Here is a 19,106-nt window from a genome sequence, read left to right as displayed (position 1 = left end):
TATAAGTATTGTAGCAGGAAGAGAATCATTTCTGGAAATTGGGAATTGTGAGGCAGGAAGCTGTGTTCAGTCCTTATCCTGGGATGTGCTGAGCCCTCATAGATCTCACTACTCTCAGCCAGAGGTTAAAGAGCTCACCACCCTGCAAACATGGCCTTCTTACACTGGCCATTTCTTTCTGGGGAGAACGTGCCCCTCTGGTGCTGTCACTTGGAACCAAACTTGTCAAAGCTGCAGAAATACGTAATAAACAGTTCTGGATTGTTTGAGGGTCTCTGTTTTGGCCCAGCCACTGCATCACCCTTGGCATCTGCCTGGGTTCATTAGATGTAAAAATATGTAATCCTGACATTGCAGCAATATATTTTTATTTACAGGTGAAATCTGTAATTTCTCACAGTATTGGGGTCCCCTGCAAGCCCAAATCCACAACCTGTGCAGTGACTGCTTGCTCTTCCTACTAGGCTCACTAGACTCGTATACCAACAGAAGAAAGCTCCTCAGCCCAGAGACGACTTCTGTCCAGGCAGCCACACGTACAGTGACCCAAAGCAGCACTGCCATTTGTAACAGTGAAATAAACACTTAACCCCATAGGCTATGCAGGGGAGCCCAAAGTGAAAACACAAAGCATCACCCCTTGTCTCTCTCTCCTCCCTGAATGACCCTCGTGTGTAAGGGTGGGATCCTGGGAGCTTTCAGAAGACCTAAGATCTCTTTGCTTCCACTAACTCCAGCCAGGTCCCTCCTGTGGCATTACTACAAGAGCTGTGCTACACAGTTTTGAGAGTACCGAGTAACTGAGGAGCCCACCTTCCTCGGAGCTCCATGCTCCGCACATTGGTGCCTGATGGATTTGAGTGCCAGAATAGCCAGCTGCAGTTTTTTCCTCTTCAGAGTCTTCCAGACTCCTGGCCCAGCTTTTCTACCTTTGAAGAATGAGAAGACTTGAATACTGGGGTTAAGTTGGAGGTGAACAACCACCAACACAAAAAGAAAATGGCTTAGAGTCCCAGTAATTATTTTTTCCACACTTATACCTTCCCCCTTCAAGGCCCCTTCCTTCTTTCAGTGGGAATGTCTCAGAAGGGGAGAGGAAGTCCTTGGTGATCTCTAGGTTCGCCAGCTAAGAGCCTTACAGAGCCTCCTCTTCAACACAGGCTGTCCTTGTAAAGCCACCATCGCAGGGGTGTTCTCTACATCTCTCTGCCTCTCAAAATCCTTTGAACCAAGGACAATGGTTCAGAGCCTGTCCACAGCTACCATACTCCACACTCCTGCATCAGGCTGCGTCCAAAAAGTGCACTGGGGCCACATCCCCCTTGCCCATCACTCCATGAGTGCAGAAAGAGACTCCCAGCTCCTGTGGCAGAAGCCAAAGCCAGGATTCTCCCAGGTGAGGCTGGGAACTCAGTGGTCTTAACCTGCACTGTCTCCTATCACCTCTCATCCCTTCTCCTGCCTCCCCAGGTCCTTTCCTGCATGCTGGTGGTGATCTGTGTATGGCTGATGCCAGACACCACGAGTGCTGGCTGCTAAACACCTGCAACTCAGTCTCAGTTGTGCAGGCCCTTCAACTGCGGAAGGTGATCAGTGGTCTGCAGGGCAGCCAATGCCCCCCTTCACCACCACCACACCCCCCCCCCCCCCCCGCTGGCTATGAAGCCTTTCAATTCCAACAATCCTGGGGCAGACTGTCCTGAAAGGACAGTCCCAGTCTGCACCCAGAGAGGGAGGAGGGAAGGGAGGTAGATGGAGTTATGAAATTGTAACGTGGCTGAAGCCCTCTGAGTGGTTCAGCTTCCCAGCACTCACTTCCCTCAGCCCTGCTCCCTGCACAGAACAGCAGTGAACCTACAACAGCTCTTCTGGCCCCCTTTTCACTGAACAACGAATCCGATCAGAGAGAAACAAAATCGGCAGCATCAAGAATTAGAGGATTCCTTTTCTTTATGGTTGTTGCATTAATGAGCAGCTACATGTATAGGACCAGGAGGTGACTAATGTAATTAACCTGGTGTAATGATATTGCTGAGGAAGAGAGAGAGGATTATGACATACTTAGATGTCAGTACTGCACAATTTCGTGTATGTTCCCAGTACTCTCAGGTTGTGTCTGACACAGGAAACTTCACCACTGATAAAACTCAGCCTACATCCATTCAGCTCATGCATTTTTCTGTGTAAAATGAGGATGTGAAATGGGGATTGTTTCACTAGGTTTGAAGGGGAGGGAGGTATTCAGTTTTGGTGGTTTCTTTCCTTAACAGCATAATAGTAATAATAAAACAAATTGTCCTTTCTGGTGAAGAATCTTCCCAAAATGTCTGCTTCTTGGAGCAGGGGTTGGGATTTCACGGAAAGCTGTGAAGGCAAAGTCGGAACTCGGGGATTCACACAACACTGGTCAGGGGGAGACAGAGGAACGGAAAACACCAAAACACAGCCAACTTGCAGCGAGCCCACGAAGAGTGAAGAGCAAGCATTTAAAACCCCACCACAGCAGCAACAATAGCAGCAATAAGCGCTTACTTTTAAATTACCGTTTCACCCGTCTCCTGAGGACAGAAACGGCTGCCCGAAGTTTTGCGCTGGGGTGGCCGCGGTGTGCGGGTTTGCAGCTCTGAGCACGTACGGGAGGAAGGCTGAGCTGAGGGGGACAGAAAACCGAGAAAGAGGGGGGAGCCCCAGCTACGCCTGGGCCACCAACCCTTCTCGGGGCTGGCAGCGGCGGGTTGGGAGCCTGGAGCGGGGGGGGGGGGGGGGGCTGCCCCCTTCGCCCCTCCCTGCCTGCTCCTTGCCTGCTGCCCGCGCAGAGCGCAGCGCAGAGCAGCGCAGCGGAGGAGGGCGGCTGCCGCCCGCGGATGCTGGGGCGCGGGCGGCGCGGGCAGGGCGGGCGGCGCGGGCAGGGGAGCTGTCCTTCAGCACCGCGGGCCGCCGAGCGCGCCTCCCGCACCACCGCCGCCGCCGCCCGGGGAGCCGTCCTGCAGCACCGGGGCTCGGCAGCGCTCCTCCCGCACCGCCGCCGCCCGGGGAGCCGTCCTGCAGCACCGCCGCACGCCGCTGTCGAGCCGTCCAGCGCCGCGCCGCCGCCGCCGCCGCCGCTGCCTTGATGCAGTAGCGGGGCCCGGGAGTAGCCGGGGGCCTCCGCGGGGCAGGGGGTGCCGCAGCCGCGCTCCGCGCCTGTAGCCAGCCCCCCCACCCCCCCGCTTCCCCCCCACCCCACGTCCGTGTCCTCGTCTTCCCACCGCCACCCGGAGCCCCCCTCTGTCCTCGCCCACCTCCGCCGGGAACGAGCGCCGCGGCTGTGCGGAAAAGCCATGGGAGGCAAGACCTCGGCACCTGTTCAGCTGAAATCAAGGGCTTACAGTATACTGGGCAGCCTGGCTTGGTGGTAGGAGCGAGCGAAAGGAAAGGAGAAGCAAGCAAGCAAAAGTGAGAGAGGATTGGAGCGACTGCCGCTGCCGGGAAAAAAAAAAAATAATAAATAAAACCCCAAGGAAGATAACTGAGAAGGAAAAGGATTTTCATGGCGCAGGCTGCAGAGCTAAGCAAGAAGACTGAAGGTTGCATCTCTGCTCTTACAGTCTCTAACTGTCTAGGTCCAGATAATGAGAGATTGTGTTGAGGATGCTGCTGCTGCTCCCCTGTTCACTGTGGAAGCCATCTCCAAATTAGCCATTACATATGGAAACTGGAGACCAGAATTTTAGAAAAAGGGATTAAGGCGTCTCATTTTGGGGGGGGTTCTCTCTTTATTTGTTTGGTTTTCTTGGTTCTTTTATCTCTTGTTATTTTTTTTTCTTTTTTTCCTTTTTCCTTTTTTTCTATTTCAACCAGAACGTTTCCAATTTAAAAGGCAAGCCTCTTCCCGTGTGGTCTTTCTAATTTACACTCTTTTCCGTGGGCTTTCTTACCTCCCTTTTTTGATATCTATCTCTCTATATATACCCATTATATTATTAGTCGGAATTATTATTCATTTATTTTATTAAACACACACACCCCAAGAATCAGAAGGCGGTTGGGTATTTGTATAATGAAGAATTATGGGGCTCTTTGACAGAGGTGTTCAGATGCTTTTAACCACCGTTGGTGCTTTCGCTGCCTTCAGCCTGATGACCATAGCTGTGGGGACCGACTACTGGCTTTACTCCAGAGGGGTTTGCAAGACTAAAACTGTCAGTGAGAACGAAACCAGCAAAAAGAACGAGGAAGTCATGACCCATTCTGGATTATGGAGAACCTGCTGCCTGGAAGGTATTTGATCCTGGATCTCCACCACCCCCTCCTTTCCTCTCCCACCAACCCATGTTTCCCCCCCCCTTCCAAATAAATCCCTCCACATTCCACCATTTTCTCACTTCATTCCTTTCACCACGGATGGAGAGCAGTGGGCTCAGTTACTCAGGGCACAGAGGCAAGAAGACAGGCAAAACATTCTCTGTTCTGTTCCCTTCTCCCTTCCTCTTCCCCACATTCCACCCCCACCCCTCCCTGTGAAAAATTCACTTCCCCTCTCAAACTGGGATAACGCGCGTGTTACAAAAACACCGAGAGACCCAACTGTGTGGTCTGCCTGTCTTCAGCTTGTTTGTACTGCCTGGGAAAGCAATGCCAAAATGCTGTATTATTGCTTCACCACACAGTGAAGTAATTTGCAAACGGCTTATTTGCAAAGACAAGACTGGGAGCGAGGGGTGATGCGGGGAGGGGGTGACTGCAAAGCACTTTGGATGCAATTATCAGTTCACTTTTGGAGGGGGGGAAGAGAGAAAAGGAAGCAGCCCTGTTAGGTCCAATATGCCTCATGCAGTGAATCTAATGATTCCAGTCATCTTGAGCAGAGTTCAGATCATTTCGTAATGTCTGTGAGCAACCACATCTCACTGGGCTGGGTGCAGAGGGGTCTAGTTGGTGGCTGACTGCTTTGGGACTGGGATTTTTCCTGGGTTTGTTTGTTGTTTGGGGGGGGTGGGGGGTGGGTTTTTGTTTGGGGCTGTTGTTTTGGGTTGGGGGGGGGGTGTAAGGTTTATGGTAAAGGCTAAAAATAAATAAGCCTCTGAATGGAAAAAATCCAGCCTAAGTCTGATGTGGTGAAACTGAACAGCAACTCAGTGACATGTCTGATGGCAGAAGAGACAACACCACAGCCAACTTCTCGAATCAGACGTTCCTAAGGGAGAGGGAAAGAAAAGAGGGGGCCAGTGATTTGCTTTTGAATATGTGTTGCTCGCTACCGCTATTGGCGTATGTGTGGGCTGGGGAGGTGGTCTTCAGCCTGTGCTGGAGGGAGAGGGGCAACCGATGTAAATACGTGGCTTATGTTACACACGTAGTGAGGAGGAGAGAAGCGAGAGCACAGGAGCGCACATTACAGCCCATTGTAAAAGCCCTGCTTATGAATTAGCTCCCAGCCGAAGGGTGGGCTGCCGGAGCTTTGTGGGCATCCAGGGATAACGCCTGGATCTGGTGGCATCCACTGGAGCTGGGTGTGCCTGGAGCTCCCCATCAGGAGACAACAGGGAGCGGGTACCGCAGGACTGATTCTCTCAGACCGGCACTGGGAGATGGGAAGGCAGTGGAGGTGGGGGGATAAACTATGCATGTCCTGATGTCTCTCACCAAAGCAAGCTAAAGCTGCTGTTTGGAAATGGTTGTGTTCGGGAAGAAGCATGAATTTCCCCCCCGTTCTTGGTGCAAACGTTTGAGTGATGGCTGGACATGTTTTGAATAGCTAAGTGACTTCATTGAGCGATGGTCTATTTGACGCATACTGCATTTAGTGCCCTTTGTCAACCCAAACTGCTGCCTTTTAACATATCCTGCAGAGGAGCTCTATGCTGAATACTATATGCTGTCTCCACGCCAGAAAATCCATAGCAGTAAATTAATGGGAGATGTTTTAAACACACACGCAAGCACACACGCACACATTTCCTCCAAATAGATAGAGGTATACAGCAATAAAAAATGAAAAGCTTTTCAAATAGCTATTCATTAGAACCAGGGAAGGAGACGTCTCCTTAATTAAAAATTAATGAGAGAGGGAAGAGAAAAAATAAATAAATAAAGGAAGCCTAAATGCAAAGCCATGTGGGGAAGGGAGGATGCGGGCTCCTGAGCTGCGTCCCCGGGCTGGAGGGCGGAGGGAGGCTTGGGATGGAGAGAGGACGTATGAGGACCCTGACCAGGAGAGGCAGTGAATTCGGATCATGTCTATCTGCCCACAGAGCTGTACCCAGAGAGACGAGGTCCAAGGGGGAGGAGGAAGGGGCGGGTGAGGTTTGTCAGATTGGAGGAGTTCAGGGCTCCTGCTCCTTTACATATGACGGGACCCCACAGGCACTGTGGAGAAGTGGCTTGCATGGCAAAGGAATGTGCCAGGATGCTTCCAATTAAAAGCCTCGAAGTGGCCCTAGCCCAGGCCCTCTGTCCTCCCTGTTGATGCTCTCCAGCGGGCTCAAACTGCAGCCCTGCACAAGGGGGTGAAATGCAGCCTGAGCACAAGGTGCATGGCTCTGGCAGGGTATTCCCTCTTGCCCTAGCCATGTGAGGGTTGGGCTGGCCCTTTCCCCCAGCCCCCGGGTTCTGGGCAGAAGCAGCAAGTGGGGTAGGAGGGTACAATTCACCACACAGGAGCTGAGCCCAGCTCCAAGTCCCTAGCCTGAGGGCACAGGTTGCACCAAAACTTGGATAAAAGCTCGGTAGCAAGAACATGTCAGCAGAAGGCAAAACCAGCCCTACGGCCTCATTCTTAACAGGCCCTGGGCATGGGTTTGCTTCCTGGGGTGGCATGGCACAGGTCTGGCACCACTGCTGCCAGGATGCCTCTGCCTGGATTCCCACAGCCCACATGGGCTGCTGGCTGGCACTGCCTTGCTCACAGGACAGCACAGTCAGATACCCTCACCAGCCCCTGGATGGCAGACCTTTTACTGTAACGTCTTAACCTTAAAGAGGGTTATTGTCTTTCTCAGCAGGAGGAATCAGAAAGGTGTCCCTGATTGACTCACTCTCCCTGGTGAAAGCTGCCGGCTGGTGAGCAGGAGGGAGAAGAGAGCAGCAAAGGATCCTTTCCCCCACGATACAGAGGGTGGGCAGATTTGTGGAGGGAAGGGCTTGGCCCCAGCAGGCTGTAAAAAGGACAAACCCCTTGGACTGTGCTCACACCCTGCCCACGGTATGGCACAAAGGCTCTGGGACAGACACACTTCTGCTGCCTGGGGCAGGTGTCAGGACAGGTCTATAGGGTGAGGGGAGGTATTGACGAGGAGGGCAGGAGGCTTTGTAACAAGGAAATAATCAAAAGAGCCCATACTTCCTCTTGCAACTGGTAGGAAACCTCTGATGAGGCCGTCTTCATTTCTGGGGATGTAGGGGAATGCTGGCATTAGTCAAGACTGTAGGATGTCAGAGATGGTGGACTCCTTGTGTTGAAAATACTGTGCTAAACTGTCTTTATTCCTTTTGGCCAAGATACCCAGTAGCAAAACCGGACATGGAGCCTCAGTCCAGGCTGTACACGCACATATACTGCAGTCAGAATTGCGAGTTCCTCTTGGAGAATTTGGTCCCCAGGCTTTCAGTTTCTGGGTCCCCCTCTCTTTAGTCATTCTTTTCCCCACAGTGGACTTTCAGTCAGCATTCGCAGATCTTGATATTGTTCCAAAAAAGAGTATCATTTGGGATCTTCCTACTTGATAGGTATTTCTTTCACTCCCTTTCTTGTGTCCTATAGTGAGCCCCTGCTCTGCGGTGGGGCTAAAGCAGAGTGGTGGTGTCGGTTCACATTACTGCAGGTCACACTTCTGATTTTTTTTTCCTCATCTTCCTTTCTCAGATTTTGGGGTTGCCCAAATGTGTCCCAGGGCCATTAAAAAATATTTGCCCTTCAAGAAAAATGGCCTTTCTCAGTCCTTTAAGTGCATAGGCACAAAACACACACGTGCACTGAGCGATTGAGATCTGCAAGCTCATGCCAGACGTGGATACTGCACCTCTTACAACTTTGAAATGGCTGCAGATCTTCCAGCCTAAATCCTTCTTGGCACCGAGTGCTTTAAAACCACTTTTTATTATGAGTGATGCCTTGTCTAATTCTTTCATTAGCTCCTGTAGATCTCCTATAGGATCTCAAAAAAGTGAGCGACGATGCCTTATCAGGGTCTTACGAAGCAAGCAAATGAAATGTATTTTATATCTGCAGGTTATTGGTTTTGTCATGTTGTCATTATTACTAGGAAAGGGATAGGTCTGGGAGGCTTTTATACTGAGAAGAAGGGAGAGAAGAGTCCAGGGCAGGCAGGCATGAGTGATGTGCATGGGGTTAGACATCCCTGTAGATCTGACTGGTGTGAAGGCAAGTAATTGAATAGATGTTGGTTGAGAAAATAATTCCTGCCTAGAGACCCTTCCCAAGGAAAATTAATGAGCTGATCTGTTCTCTTTTCAGCTTGTTATATCTGAACAGCACAGAAGAGTTAAGTGCAGTTTCAGTGTTTGCAAAAACGAAGAGCTGACAGCACAGCGAGGCAGAGCACAGGCAGTGGACAAGCTTCTGCCAGACAATTCTGGTGCTGTGTCGCTTCCTCATGCTACCTTCTCCCACTGATGTTCACTCCTGGGCCACCTCTTTTCTTTCACACCCGTCCTATGAGTGCTCTTTTTCCTTATATTCCCTTTTACCTTTCCCAACTTCTTTTCTTTTCCTCTTCTTTCCTGTCAGCATTCCTAGTTTTGTGTTGCAGAATTCCTTGCGGTCCTACTTCCAAGGATCCACAAATCATACATGATCCTTTCCCCTGACTTTTGCTGTTCTCATCCAGGGGCTTTTCTGAACACGCAGTGAACAGAGCAGTAGATTATTAAGTCAGGGTCTCCATGTCTTTGTGGTTCAGGAGCAGGAGCAGCCTAGCACAGCCCTGAGATGCAGCAGGAGGCAATGGCCCAGCACAGAGCTGATTGCTGCTGGCATTGCATCTGCCAGGAAGGAGGTGGATGCAGAGCTGGACAGGCCGTGGGTGAAGAGGAAGACAAAGGATTTTAAAAAGTGGGGTGGCAGATGGTGGGGAGAATTACTCAGGATCCCAGACTCGGTTGGGTTTGATTCTCCTCTCAGCTTAAATTCACACCTGACTGTACTGAGAAGGCAGGGATGAGAGGGGCTGAGACCTGCAAGCTCAGTTCCTTTGTGAGATTTTAAACAAGGAAATGCTGTTCCTCACCATTGAGTCACTGGGACTGACTTTTAAATTGCTTTTAAACGATGAAATTTCCTACCAACAGAGAAAGAGGAATGGGTTAATATTGTCCTGAAATGCACCAGAAATTGCCTTGCTGAAGACGGTGAGAGCAAAATGCAGTGGGAGGGACATGGAGATGCAGCGTGGCAGCAGTAATGTATAAAGAAATTACACAGAGATAGAACAAATGTCTCTTTGGCAGGGAGACCAGGAGCTATTCCTATCTAGTGTTTCCCTTTTAACCCATTCTTCTTCCCATGCAGCCTCCTGAGCCCCCATCTCACTTTGCTGCGGTTTGGTACAATCTAAGCAAGAGTTCTGGGGGAGGAGGACCGCTGAGGCTTGGCAGCAGAATCTCCATATTGATTTCATTTAAAAGCAGGAGTGAGGAGGTTGCCGGGGGGAGCAGGGAACATTTCAGGCTCTCAGATGGCTCTGCCCCCTGCCCCTGTTTGAAGAGCAGATTCCCAATCAAGCATACCCGGTTTATCCCAGGGGGGAGCCCTCGCTGCTCCATTCTGCACTGCTTCTCCCTTCCATATTGCACTCGTTGTCAAGGGATGTGCTGCTGCCTTTCACGGGCACAAAACCTTCCCCCTTGCAGGGGGCTCTCAGGGACGGAAGGGGGCTTCTGCCGGGGGAATGGGTTAGCAGCAGGGCTCTTGTTCTGTCTCCTCCCCCTGCAGCCCCCATCCCAGGGCAACAGCTACCCAGCACGGGAAGCACAGAGCACAGAACAGGTCAGGCATACGTAGAATGTATTGTAAATACAATACACTTAAAAGTTATTTCTCCCTTGCCTCTATGACCCCAGCTTTATTCTCGCCCTCCATCTTTGACTCATTCTATCCATCTTCATTTTAATTTGCTCTCGTTTCTCTCCCCTGTTTTTCCTCTTTATTTTTCTCTTTCATCTTCATGTCTCTTCTGTGCTTTCTCTCCAAAGCAGCTTCGCCTTCATTATTTCGCCCTGTTTCTCTCCAAGTTCGCTGAGGCCCATCCCCCTTGCTTTTTCCTCTGCTATATTATCTTGTCCTTGCTCTCCTCTGTCCCCTCTGCTCCTGCCATCTCATCTCTCTCTGTCCTCTTTCCTCTTTGCTGTTATTTCCCCTGCCCTTTCCCCCATCTCACATACACTCATTGTCCCCAGCTGAAGGACCCCATTCTTTTGGAGCTGTGCTCCCTCTACACTCTAAAGTGGCTCTTTTCTGACCCCTCTCCGTCTCTCCTCCTCCTCCTTTCTCTGGACAGTATTCCCCTTCCTCGAAGCAGTGTGTAACACCAGTTGCTGTTGCTGTTTTCTCTTGTCCCCAGGGCAGCCTGGCTACCTCTGAGGGGGGTGAGACCCAAGCCCCTCCTTCTGGTCCCCTCATTGCTCATTGCCTGTGGTCAAGCCAACATCACTCCACTTTGCTGCCTCCAACCTCCCGTGGCCGGAGGGCTCACTGGCAGCTCAGCTGATGAGCTGGCTCATCTGCATCCAGCCAGCAACTGGGCTGGAAGGAGCTCATAGCAGTCCTAAATACCCTCCCCAGCAACCCTCAGCCATGGATCAGGCCAGGATCCAAATGGAAAATCAGGGTCTCTGTAGCCATAACCCTGGGGCAGTTGTTGTGCACTACAGCGAAGGATCTCTGGTTGTCAGGAAGAAGTGTCTCAGCAAGCAGTCATCCTTTTCAAGCCGCTTACAGGGGGATGATTTTCTTAGGGATGCCCAAGGGGGTGAGGGGAAGGGGCTGGGGTCTCCAGGCTCAATGGATCTTGATGATCAGCTGAATGAACCACAGCGAGTCAGGCCAGGAGGTGACGCTGGCTGGAGGGAAAAGGGGATTGTGTCCCACGGAGGGCTCTACATGAACTATGGCAGCTCACTGAATGCTGGAAACAGACATATTGCTGTTAGTGGCCCAGTGCAGCCCATGGCTGCAGACAGAAAACTCACCACTAGCAAGTCCCCAGGCATAAGGAGTAGAGCAGGATGGATAGCAGAGAGTGTGGGAGCAAGGGCCATCCAAGGAAGAGGGTTGCAAAGTCAGAAGAGGGTTCATAAAAGGGGAAAGGGGCAAGGAGGAGGAGGAAGGACCACGAGTATGAGGGCACCCCTGCAAGATTGGATGTGTTTGCCTGGAAAATGAGGTGAATGAGAGGGGAAGCAATTGGATTGCATTGAATAATGAATGGGATAGAGAAGATGGATCAGTAGCTCTTGATTTCCCCATTTTGTAACACACAGACAAGAGGACCTGATGTGAGTCACCGGAGACCCAGTTAAAGCGTTCTCATCTGATGCGTATCAGGGCTGTGGAGCTCATTGCCACCGGAGCTCCCGTGGCCAAGATTTTAGCAACATCTAGCAAGCAAGTGGGCATTTACAACCAAGTTCACAAAACTTAAGCATCCTTCTAATAGATGTGAACAGCATTTTGGGTGTTTTGTAATTCAGCAATTAAGGCAGTCGCCATAAAAACGAGGATAACATTTCACAAGGGCAGTCTATCCCCTATCCGACTGCCATGTGGTTCTTGCCTCTTCCCTGAATCATTTGTCAGGGATTAAACAGAGCTCAGATTTACTTAGTCTGGCATTCCTTTTGTTTCTAGATGCTATGGTATGCAGTTGCAATATAAGATGCAAACTAGGCCTGTGTTTCTGCTGGTGTCAATGACTGCCCTAATTTGACAAATTAACAGTGAGTTTAGGTATTTCTATCATATTTTTCTAGGAAGGATCTGGGATAGAGAGCAATTAAGAGCATATGGAATTAAGTGGAGTCCTTTTTCTTCACACCCCAGGGTATAAAGCAAGTAGTTAGCAATGAAGGTGCTATATATGTGAGAAGAATTATTATTGTTGAAGTCCCTGCTTCCCAGAAAGCAATAGGCTTTGGGTCTCTTTGATGCTATCATGACTAAATTAGAAACGAGGTTGTCTCTTTTCTCTTGTATCTGTGTAAATGATTACTGAACTGGCATCTGATGACGTACAATACCGTAGTGTTTCTATGCACAAGAGATGTGAAGGCCCTATTCTCCCCTCATCTGCACTGATGCAACCTCACCGACTCAGATGGAGCCACAGTACATATGCTGTCCATACAGACAAGGGGAGAATGAGGCTGAGGATGGTCTGTGCATGCTTTAAACAACACAACCCCAAGGTCACTGCATGTCCCCGCGTTGCCAGTGCCATACCCAACAAACCAGGGGCTAAATTCAGTTCCAGTGTGGATGGCTGCAACAGCCTCAAAGTTAATGAGATTCTGCACTTGTTTATGCCAGCCTCCCACCCAGTCCAGCATTCCTTTTTTAACTATTATTTCCATTGCCATCATCTTTCACCTTCATTAGAAAAATTCAACCTGGCTGCCCTCCCTGTGGGGTAAAAATCCTCTTATGGACTCCTCACCTTGGATTTATGAGCATGTAACACAGCAGAGGTGACCATGAATCCCCTCGCGTTCACCTTCTCGTTTTCATCTTTCTGCGTTTCTATCTTTCATTGAATCTCTTTTATTTACTGACAGCTTCCTGTCTCCCAGCCCCCTTTATCCTCTTTGTGTTATAGAAAAGCTCTCCCACAAAATTCCAAACTACACAGTCAGAGTTTTCATACCAAGCCCTGCAGGATAGCTGAAATCCACTGCTGTTCTATGGCACAGGCTGCTGAAGTTTCTCTACTAGCTTCCTATCAAATCTATAACTCCCCAGAGAAGTATATGGACTTTATCCTGCACTTGCTCTTCCCCCAGAGCAAATGGTCTTACCTGCTAGCTGTGAAAACCAGAAAATGATGGTATACAAAAACCTGAGATGCAACGCCATCCTATCCATGGGTAGGAATCTTTCTGATGTGTGTTTTTGCTAGAAGCAAACAACCATAAATTTCTGATTTAGCTTGTTGTATAAGGTATACATTCTGTCAAATAAAGAACAACACTATCCACCTCCGTCCCCTGGATTTTCTATTCCTTTCTGATTTTTCTCTTCCTATTTCTCAGTTTTCATTCTCCCCCTGAACATGATATATTTTTTTTAGTGTCTGTTTTATTTTTCTCCACCCACTGCTTCATAACTACATTTCATTCTTAAATTTGCAGTTGCTCAGGGAATTTCTCTGTTTCTTCAGCTCTTGTTTATACCAGCAGCGTAGCTGCAGTGCGATGGATCACGTTTGAACACTGAATAGGTCCTGAATACAGTCATGTTCATTCAGCTTCATAGACCAGCCACTGCCAATCAAACTACTTTTGATCCAAACCTGTTTGTTGACTCCTGCAACCTAATTGTGACCTGTCCATTGTAACCAGTAAATTTCTGAGACCCTGTTCCTGGAGCTTTATTTCTTTCTGAAGATGTTGTCTAACACTTTTATCTCTTAGTTTCTTTCTTTTTTTTTCTTTCTTGGTTTCAGTTTCTCTTCATTCTCTCTATGATTCCCCTTCAGAATTCATTGTTTCTTCTTTTCTTGTCTTTTTCTCCATGTTATCTCTCATGTCTGACATTTTCTTCCCCAGCTCTCACCCATGATGACATTTTTCCCTTCCCTTCACATTTCCAGACTGTAGTCCTCCTGGGTAGGAACCATTCTCCTTAATCCCAGGCCATTCAGCCTCTATGGAGAGGTTGTGGAAAAGGACTGACAACTAAGTGTGTTTTCATGTGCATATGTGCACACATGCACATGTGCATCTACTTTCAGATACGGTTGGTATGAAAGCTTGGTGGCTGAAATGAAGTGTCCTGGCTCTGACTTTTGCCTTTCAGCCAGCCATAAGGAGTCATTTCCGAATGCAGATGCCCCCCAGAATTGCCTTGGGAGTACAGGGTCTCAAGGGATCAATCAACAAGAGTTTCTGCTGCTTCCTTTTAGAGTCAAGCATTGCCCTTTTCCTTAGGCTGAGGGTCACGGGTTTTTGAAGGGCAGTGGCAGAATCATGAAAGAAGACGTTTTTCTCTTGCTCATTTTTAAGTGAGGGAGTGAATGAACTGTGATAAATATTTTTCTGTATATAGCTAGAGCTGTCTCAAAGAAGTGGCAGAGGAAACAGATGGCAGAGGCCCTTTATAGGCAGCTGCTGATGTCTCTTAAGGTGTCACCATCAGAAGAAAAGTGGTTGTAATTGGGGAGCTTCAAGATCAGTAATGCCTGAAAGGACTAGAGTAGAAAAGAATGTCATCCTGCATGAAGGTTGGGGAAGGAGACAGAAATCAAATATTCAGAGACTAAGGAATGGTGCTTGAGAGTTGAAATAAAGTACAGGAAATAAGCTGAAGCAACTATGAAGTTTTACTGAATGACAACGAAAACAGGACGGATGGTTTCCCTGTGTTTGGGAGTTCATACTCGCCTACAGACAGTGGGAACATTGTAGGCAGGGTGAAGAGCTGGTTTAGAGTATTTTGGGGACAGCAAGAGAGGCTGGTGTCCAGCAGAAACAACTGAGAGACATAGATCTCCAATGCACTGTGGAAATGCAGCTGAGAGAGAGGAAAGGTCCAGGAATATCTATCTCCAGGCTCTTATCTTCTCCAACTTGCTTCTGAGCAGCATTGCAGCATGTGCTTTTGGGACGTCAGGGGGGGTAGGGTGCTACAGTTTGGTGTAGAAGCCTCTGTCCCAGATATTCCTCAGATAATTTGCTTGCCTGGAACCCTACCATCTCAGTGTATGCAGCAGAAAAAAAGAAATTGGAAGTTGACCTGTAAAATAACAGAAGTGGAGACATGCAGCTGCTCCCTCAAGAAATAACCAGAGCTAGGCTCCTTCCTATCTGCCAGGCTGGAAGGGATTGCACAGTGGGCTAGACCCCTAAGTATGCCAGTCATGGAGTTGCTTAAATCTCTCCTGCTCCATTTGTGCCTCCAAAAGTGGGAGCTATGTGTTCCTTTCAAGGAAGAGAACATTCATAAGAAAGTTCAATAGGAGGTGTGGGAGGAAACCAGGGAGGATGACAGGATCTATAATGAAAACGGAAGGGTTTGAGGTAACAGAGAAGCTGGCATCAGGCTTGGTATTGGAGATTAATTGGAGCTGAGCACTGCACCACATCTTCTAGCTGAGACACCTCCATTGCAGCTGTACTCAATAGTCTTGAAGGAAATAACAATTAAGAGTAGAGCAGTGCAGGTGTTTTGCTGTTGGTAAAGGGAGCAACAGAGAAACTAATATGTCTACCCTGCCAAGTGAACTGCAATGCAAACAGCAGCGCAGCACGCAGGAAAAGCATGGACTGACCATTTTCCTAAATTTCAGATGGCGCCTAATTATTGCACCACTTTTCCCCAGTCATCGCTCCACTCTTCCCCTCTTCAGTCATCGCTTTGTCCGTGTGTTCACAGGAAAGCATAACTGAGAAAGGCCAAGAATGGCTTTCCAGGAATTAATTCCACGGGCTGTCTAAGATCACAGGAGAAAGGTGTTTTTCTGTGTGCTGCATCATTACAGCTTGGCTCACATTTGCAGGAACAGCGAGGGGGAAAGCATTCAGAGCAAAGCAAGACTGTGAAAAAGAGCACTGTGGGGATGTACAGGCACCAGGGCCAAGGAGAATTTATACTTTTCTGCAGAAACTGAAGGGATGGGTTGTTTATGGAAGTATACTGACTCAGCTGTGGAGGAAAGCATCTCTGCATGCTGGAAACAGCGGGATGTTTGGGCCTGGAAGTGTCTGTGGCAGCTGGGAAGCACAGCTGGCCAGAAGGAAACACAAGGCAAGAGAAGACCCAAAACAAAGGAAAGCTGGGAAAATGAAGAATCAAAAGAGTCCGAGTATAAATTTTTTGTCCCAGCTTGGTGATGCCAGGAAATTTATCTATACAACGAACTCAAGGCAGACATGGCTACCTCCTACAGTGAGGCTCTCTGCTGGTCTCACGGATTGTAAACACACACATCTGTCCTTCCTCTGGAGGCCTGGAGTACAGCTTTCATAGTAAAGAACCCATGGTTTGGCCAGGTGATCAGCAGAACCAAAACTTAATGCTCCTATTTGGCAGAGGGTTTCTGAGTATTTCACCTTTTATTGCCATGCTGCCATTACGGCTGCATCAAAATGCTTCACGAAGGGTGGAAACACCTTTATGCTAGACGTCATGCATACACAAAAGCTGTTGTCCCCACATCAAAGAAGTGACAATCTAAGATGACAAACAACATATGAAGGGCAGCAAAGCAGAAGACAGCAAACGTGTAGAACTTGTTTCTGCATTTTTGCTTTTGACATCAGTAAGAGTGTATTACACCTGGAACTGACTTCATCTCCTTCTCCAGGCAGAGCAGAATGCAGAACAGGGCACATCTGCCCAGCACCAGGCAGTGCCAGAAGGAGATACCCAAAAATCTCTAAGCAAGCTAGCTTAAATATTCCAAGCCCTAATGGCTACTCAAGCATGGTGCTCTGCACAGGCAAATTAGCAGTGTGTCTGGGAGCTGTCAGGATGCAGCACTTAGTCAGGTGTGCTGCTTCCAAGACCCATGCAAGGTCACATTACACTGTGCCATGAAGCCTCTCTCAGCTCTCAATCCAAATCTAATTCCTGTATTCCCATATGAGCATGCCTGAGTGGTTGGAGGGGTTCTTCCCCATGCTTGGTGACCACAGGTGGTCTGAAAGGAAAGAATGATCACACCTCATTCTGTTCCTGTGGGAGAGGTACTGTATTATTTGGGGTTCTGAAAGGAAGCTTGGTTCCAAACATGTCTCCAAGGGCTTGAAAGATCTGGAGCCCCCAGATGCCATCACAGCTGGATTTCTCCTTTTGCAGTTTTAGCAGCCAGGGTTGAAGGAGACAGAAACAAATCTCCATGTGACCTGCAGATCCTGTCCTTTCACATGAGGGCTGAAGCATGCTGAAGAAGCAGTGCTGGAATGCTTTTGCCCATGCGATATCTGCCCTGAGCATACGCGGCCACTTCCTTTTCTAGGGTTGTCACTTACCAGTGAAAATTCATTGGATTCATGACAAAACTGCAGGATTTACCAGCAAAAAAAAAAAAAAAATAGTTTGTTCTTAAAATAAATAAAATCTGATCTGGAGGTGGCAATTTACTCAGACACCCAAGAGATCACTTATTTTGAGTATCTTGTTTAATTCTCACTGAGACTGCTAGTTTTCTGTCATTCTTGATCTTAGTTTACTCAGAAAAAGGTGTAATATGCTATATGGCTTCTTCCCCACAATAAAAACAAATGAAAAGGACTCAAGGAGATGAAGGCTCCATGGCCATCACTTCACTGAGCTGCACCACAGCAGGGACAGAGGTTGAACCCACACCCAAACAAATTCTTCAGACCTATATGTAGACCTGCTCTTCTTTGGAATCCAGTGAAGAATTAGATCTCTGCAACAGATACACAGTCAGTAGCTTTTCCCAAATAATGAACTAATCAGAAATACTAAAAATAGGCTGCACTGGAACATCAGTTCAGCCATTTGGAATGCAGAGCAAACGGCACTGAATGTGTTTAATGAAGTAGAAGAGCTTTGTTTTTAATCCCTGTGCTATTGATAAAATTCTTGATAGGTGATCAAATGTGGACTTTGTTTTCAAATGTTGTGACTTCATGAGCCTGCCAAGACCCTCTTAAGCCACCTTTGCTCCTTTCACTGCTAATGCCGTTGGACTTCCTGCCTTTTTCAGGACCTAAAATAAGAATAATTGTAATGTGGTCTTTTTTTTTTCCGGATAACAAACATTTAGCCTCTGGGCCAGTGATCAATTTTCAAGAATAAATGTTCATAGTTGTACAAAATCAGACCCTGAGAACTGGGTCGGATGTGTAAGAGAAGATGACAAGATGGGAGGCAGATCAGTTCACATCTCTGCATGCTGTTATGAGAATAATACCAGGGCATTAGATTAGTAGGATGGTGAGAGTGAAAGAGGGAGAATCTGTTTTTTAATTGTACAGCAGCAAAATGAGTAGGGAATCAGGGTAGAGCCTACAGCTGAAGAGAGGTTTAATTTTCATGCAGGGAAGGAAGTGAGCTGGAACCTCATGGGTGTTAGACCAAAGAACATGCAAAAAGACTAAGGGAAACTGAGGCTCTAATAGGAAAAATAGGTTTATTGTGAGGATTGAAGCAATCCTATTGAACAAGTTTAGTTCATGCAGACCCTACTGGCTGTCCTTCACATGTGGACTAGCTCTTCCAGCATGACTGGATTATACTCAGTCCAAAATGACAGAGGACAAAAGAGTCTTAAACTACCATCATATTCACATCTTTGAACTTATGTCATCTGGGATTTCCCCTACATACAGAATGTCTTCAGATGGAATTTAAGCAGAATTTTTGCAGTTTTGTGCTATTAAATGGGGTGAAAAAAGCTAGAATGAATTTAAGCACTGAGCCCTACATCTGTTCACTGGCTGACATATGCTAATACGTTAGTGATCTTAGCGGGCAGTTTGCTATGCACCTTGAAGCTACCTTTATTTTTCCTTCCAGTGGAGAAGAACCACAGTGTCTTCCTTCCTCATAGCCTGCAGGAAATCTTCAAACATATCTGAGATTTAGTTTACATGCTTTACAACAATGTTTTAACATTTGTTTTCTTAGTACACACACAGTCCTTAGCAGTTCTATGATAATGTTATTGGTGTGGGGGACAACATCCTATATGCGCTAAGCCAGTATAGTAATTAATTAGCTGACTGAACATTTGCATTGTGATTATAAACGCACAAATTATTCAACTCTATTCTGTTAGGAACCAGGTTTTCCTTTTAATCTCAACTGCCCATCAATTACAATGTACTTATACCTTAAGGTGATGAGAGCAGCAGAAATGCCTAAATAGGTTGCTAGAAAGTGCTACAAATAAAATAGAGATGTAATTCATTAGCATTGGCCACTC

General features: G+C 47.9%; 1 protein-coding gene across 2 annotated transcripts in view; it reads left to right on the top strand.

Annotated features, from left to right (window-relative positions):
* The first annotated feature begins 3,049 nt into the window (after positions 1 to 3,049).
* Positions 3,050 to 19,106, top strand: part of CACNG2 (calcium voltage-gated channel auxiliary subunit gamma 2) — a 52,767-nt gene continuing 36,710 nt past the window's right edge. Inside the window, exons 1-2 of one of the 2 annotated variants that reach the window (XM_062602613.1) lie at positions 3,050 to 3,566; positions 4,115 to 4,260. In XM_062602613.1, coding sequence (XP_062458597.1) covers positions 4,119 to 4,260 — 142 coding nt within the window. In that variant the 5' untranslated portion in view covers positions 3,050 to 3,566; positions 4,115 to 4,118. Of the gene's footprint in view, positions 4,261 to 19,106 lie in introns of both variants that reach the window. The other variant, XM_062602612.1, reaches the window with a different exon arrangement.

The sequence above is a fragment of the Pezoporus occidentalis genome, unplaced genomic scaffold (genome assembly GCF_034315485.1).
Source record: "Pezoporus occidentalis ecotype Australia unplaced genomic scaffold, CSIRO_AGI_Poc_V1 ctg78, whole genome shotgun sequence".
NCBI classification, from domain to species: Eukaryota; Metazoa; Chordata; class Aves; order Psittaciformes; family Psittacidae; genus Pezoporus; species Pezoporus occidentalis.
The sequence above is the reverse complement of the archived record's forward strand: the minus strand, read 5'-3'. Positions and strand labels throughout refer to the sequence as shown.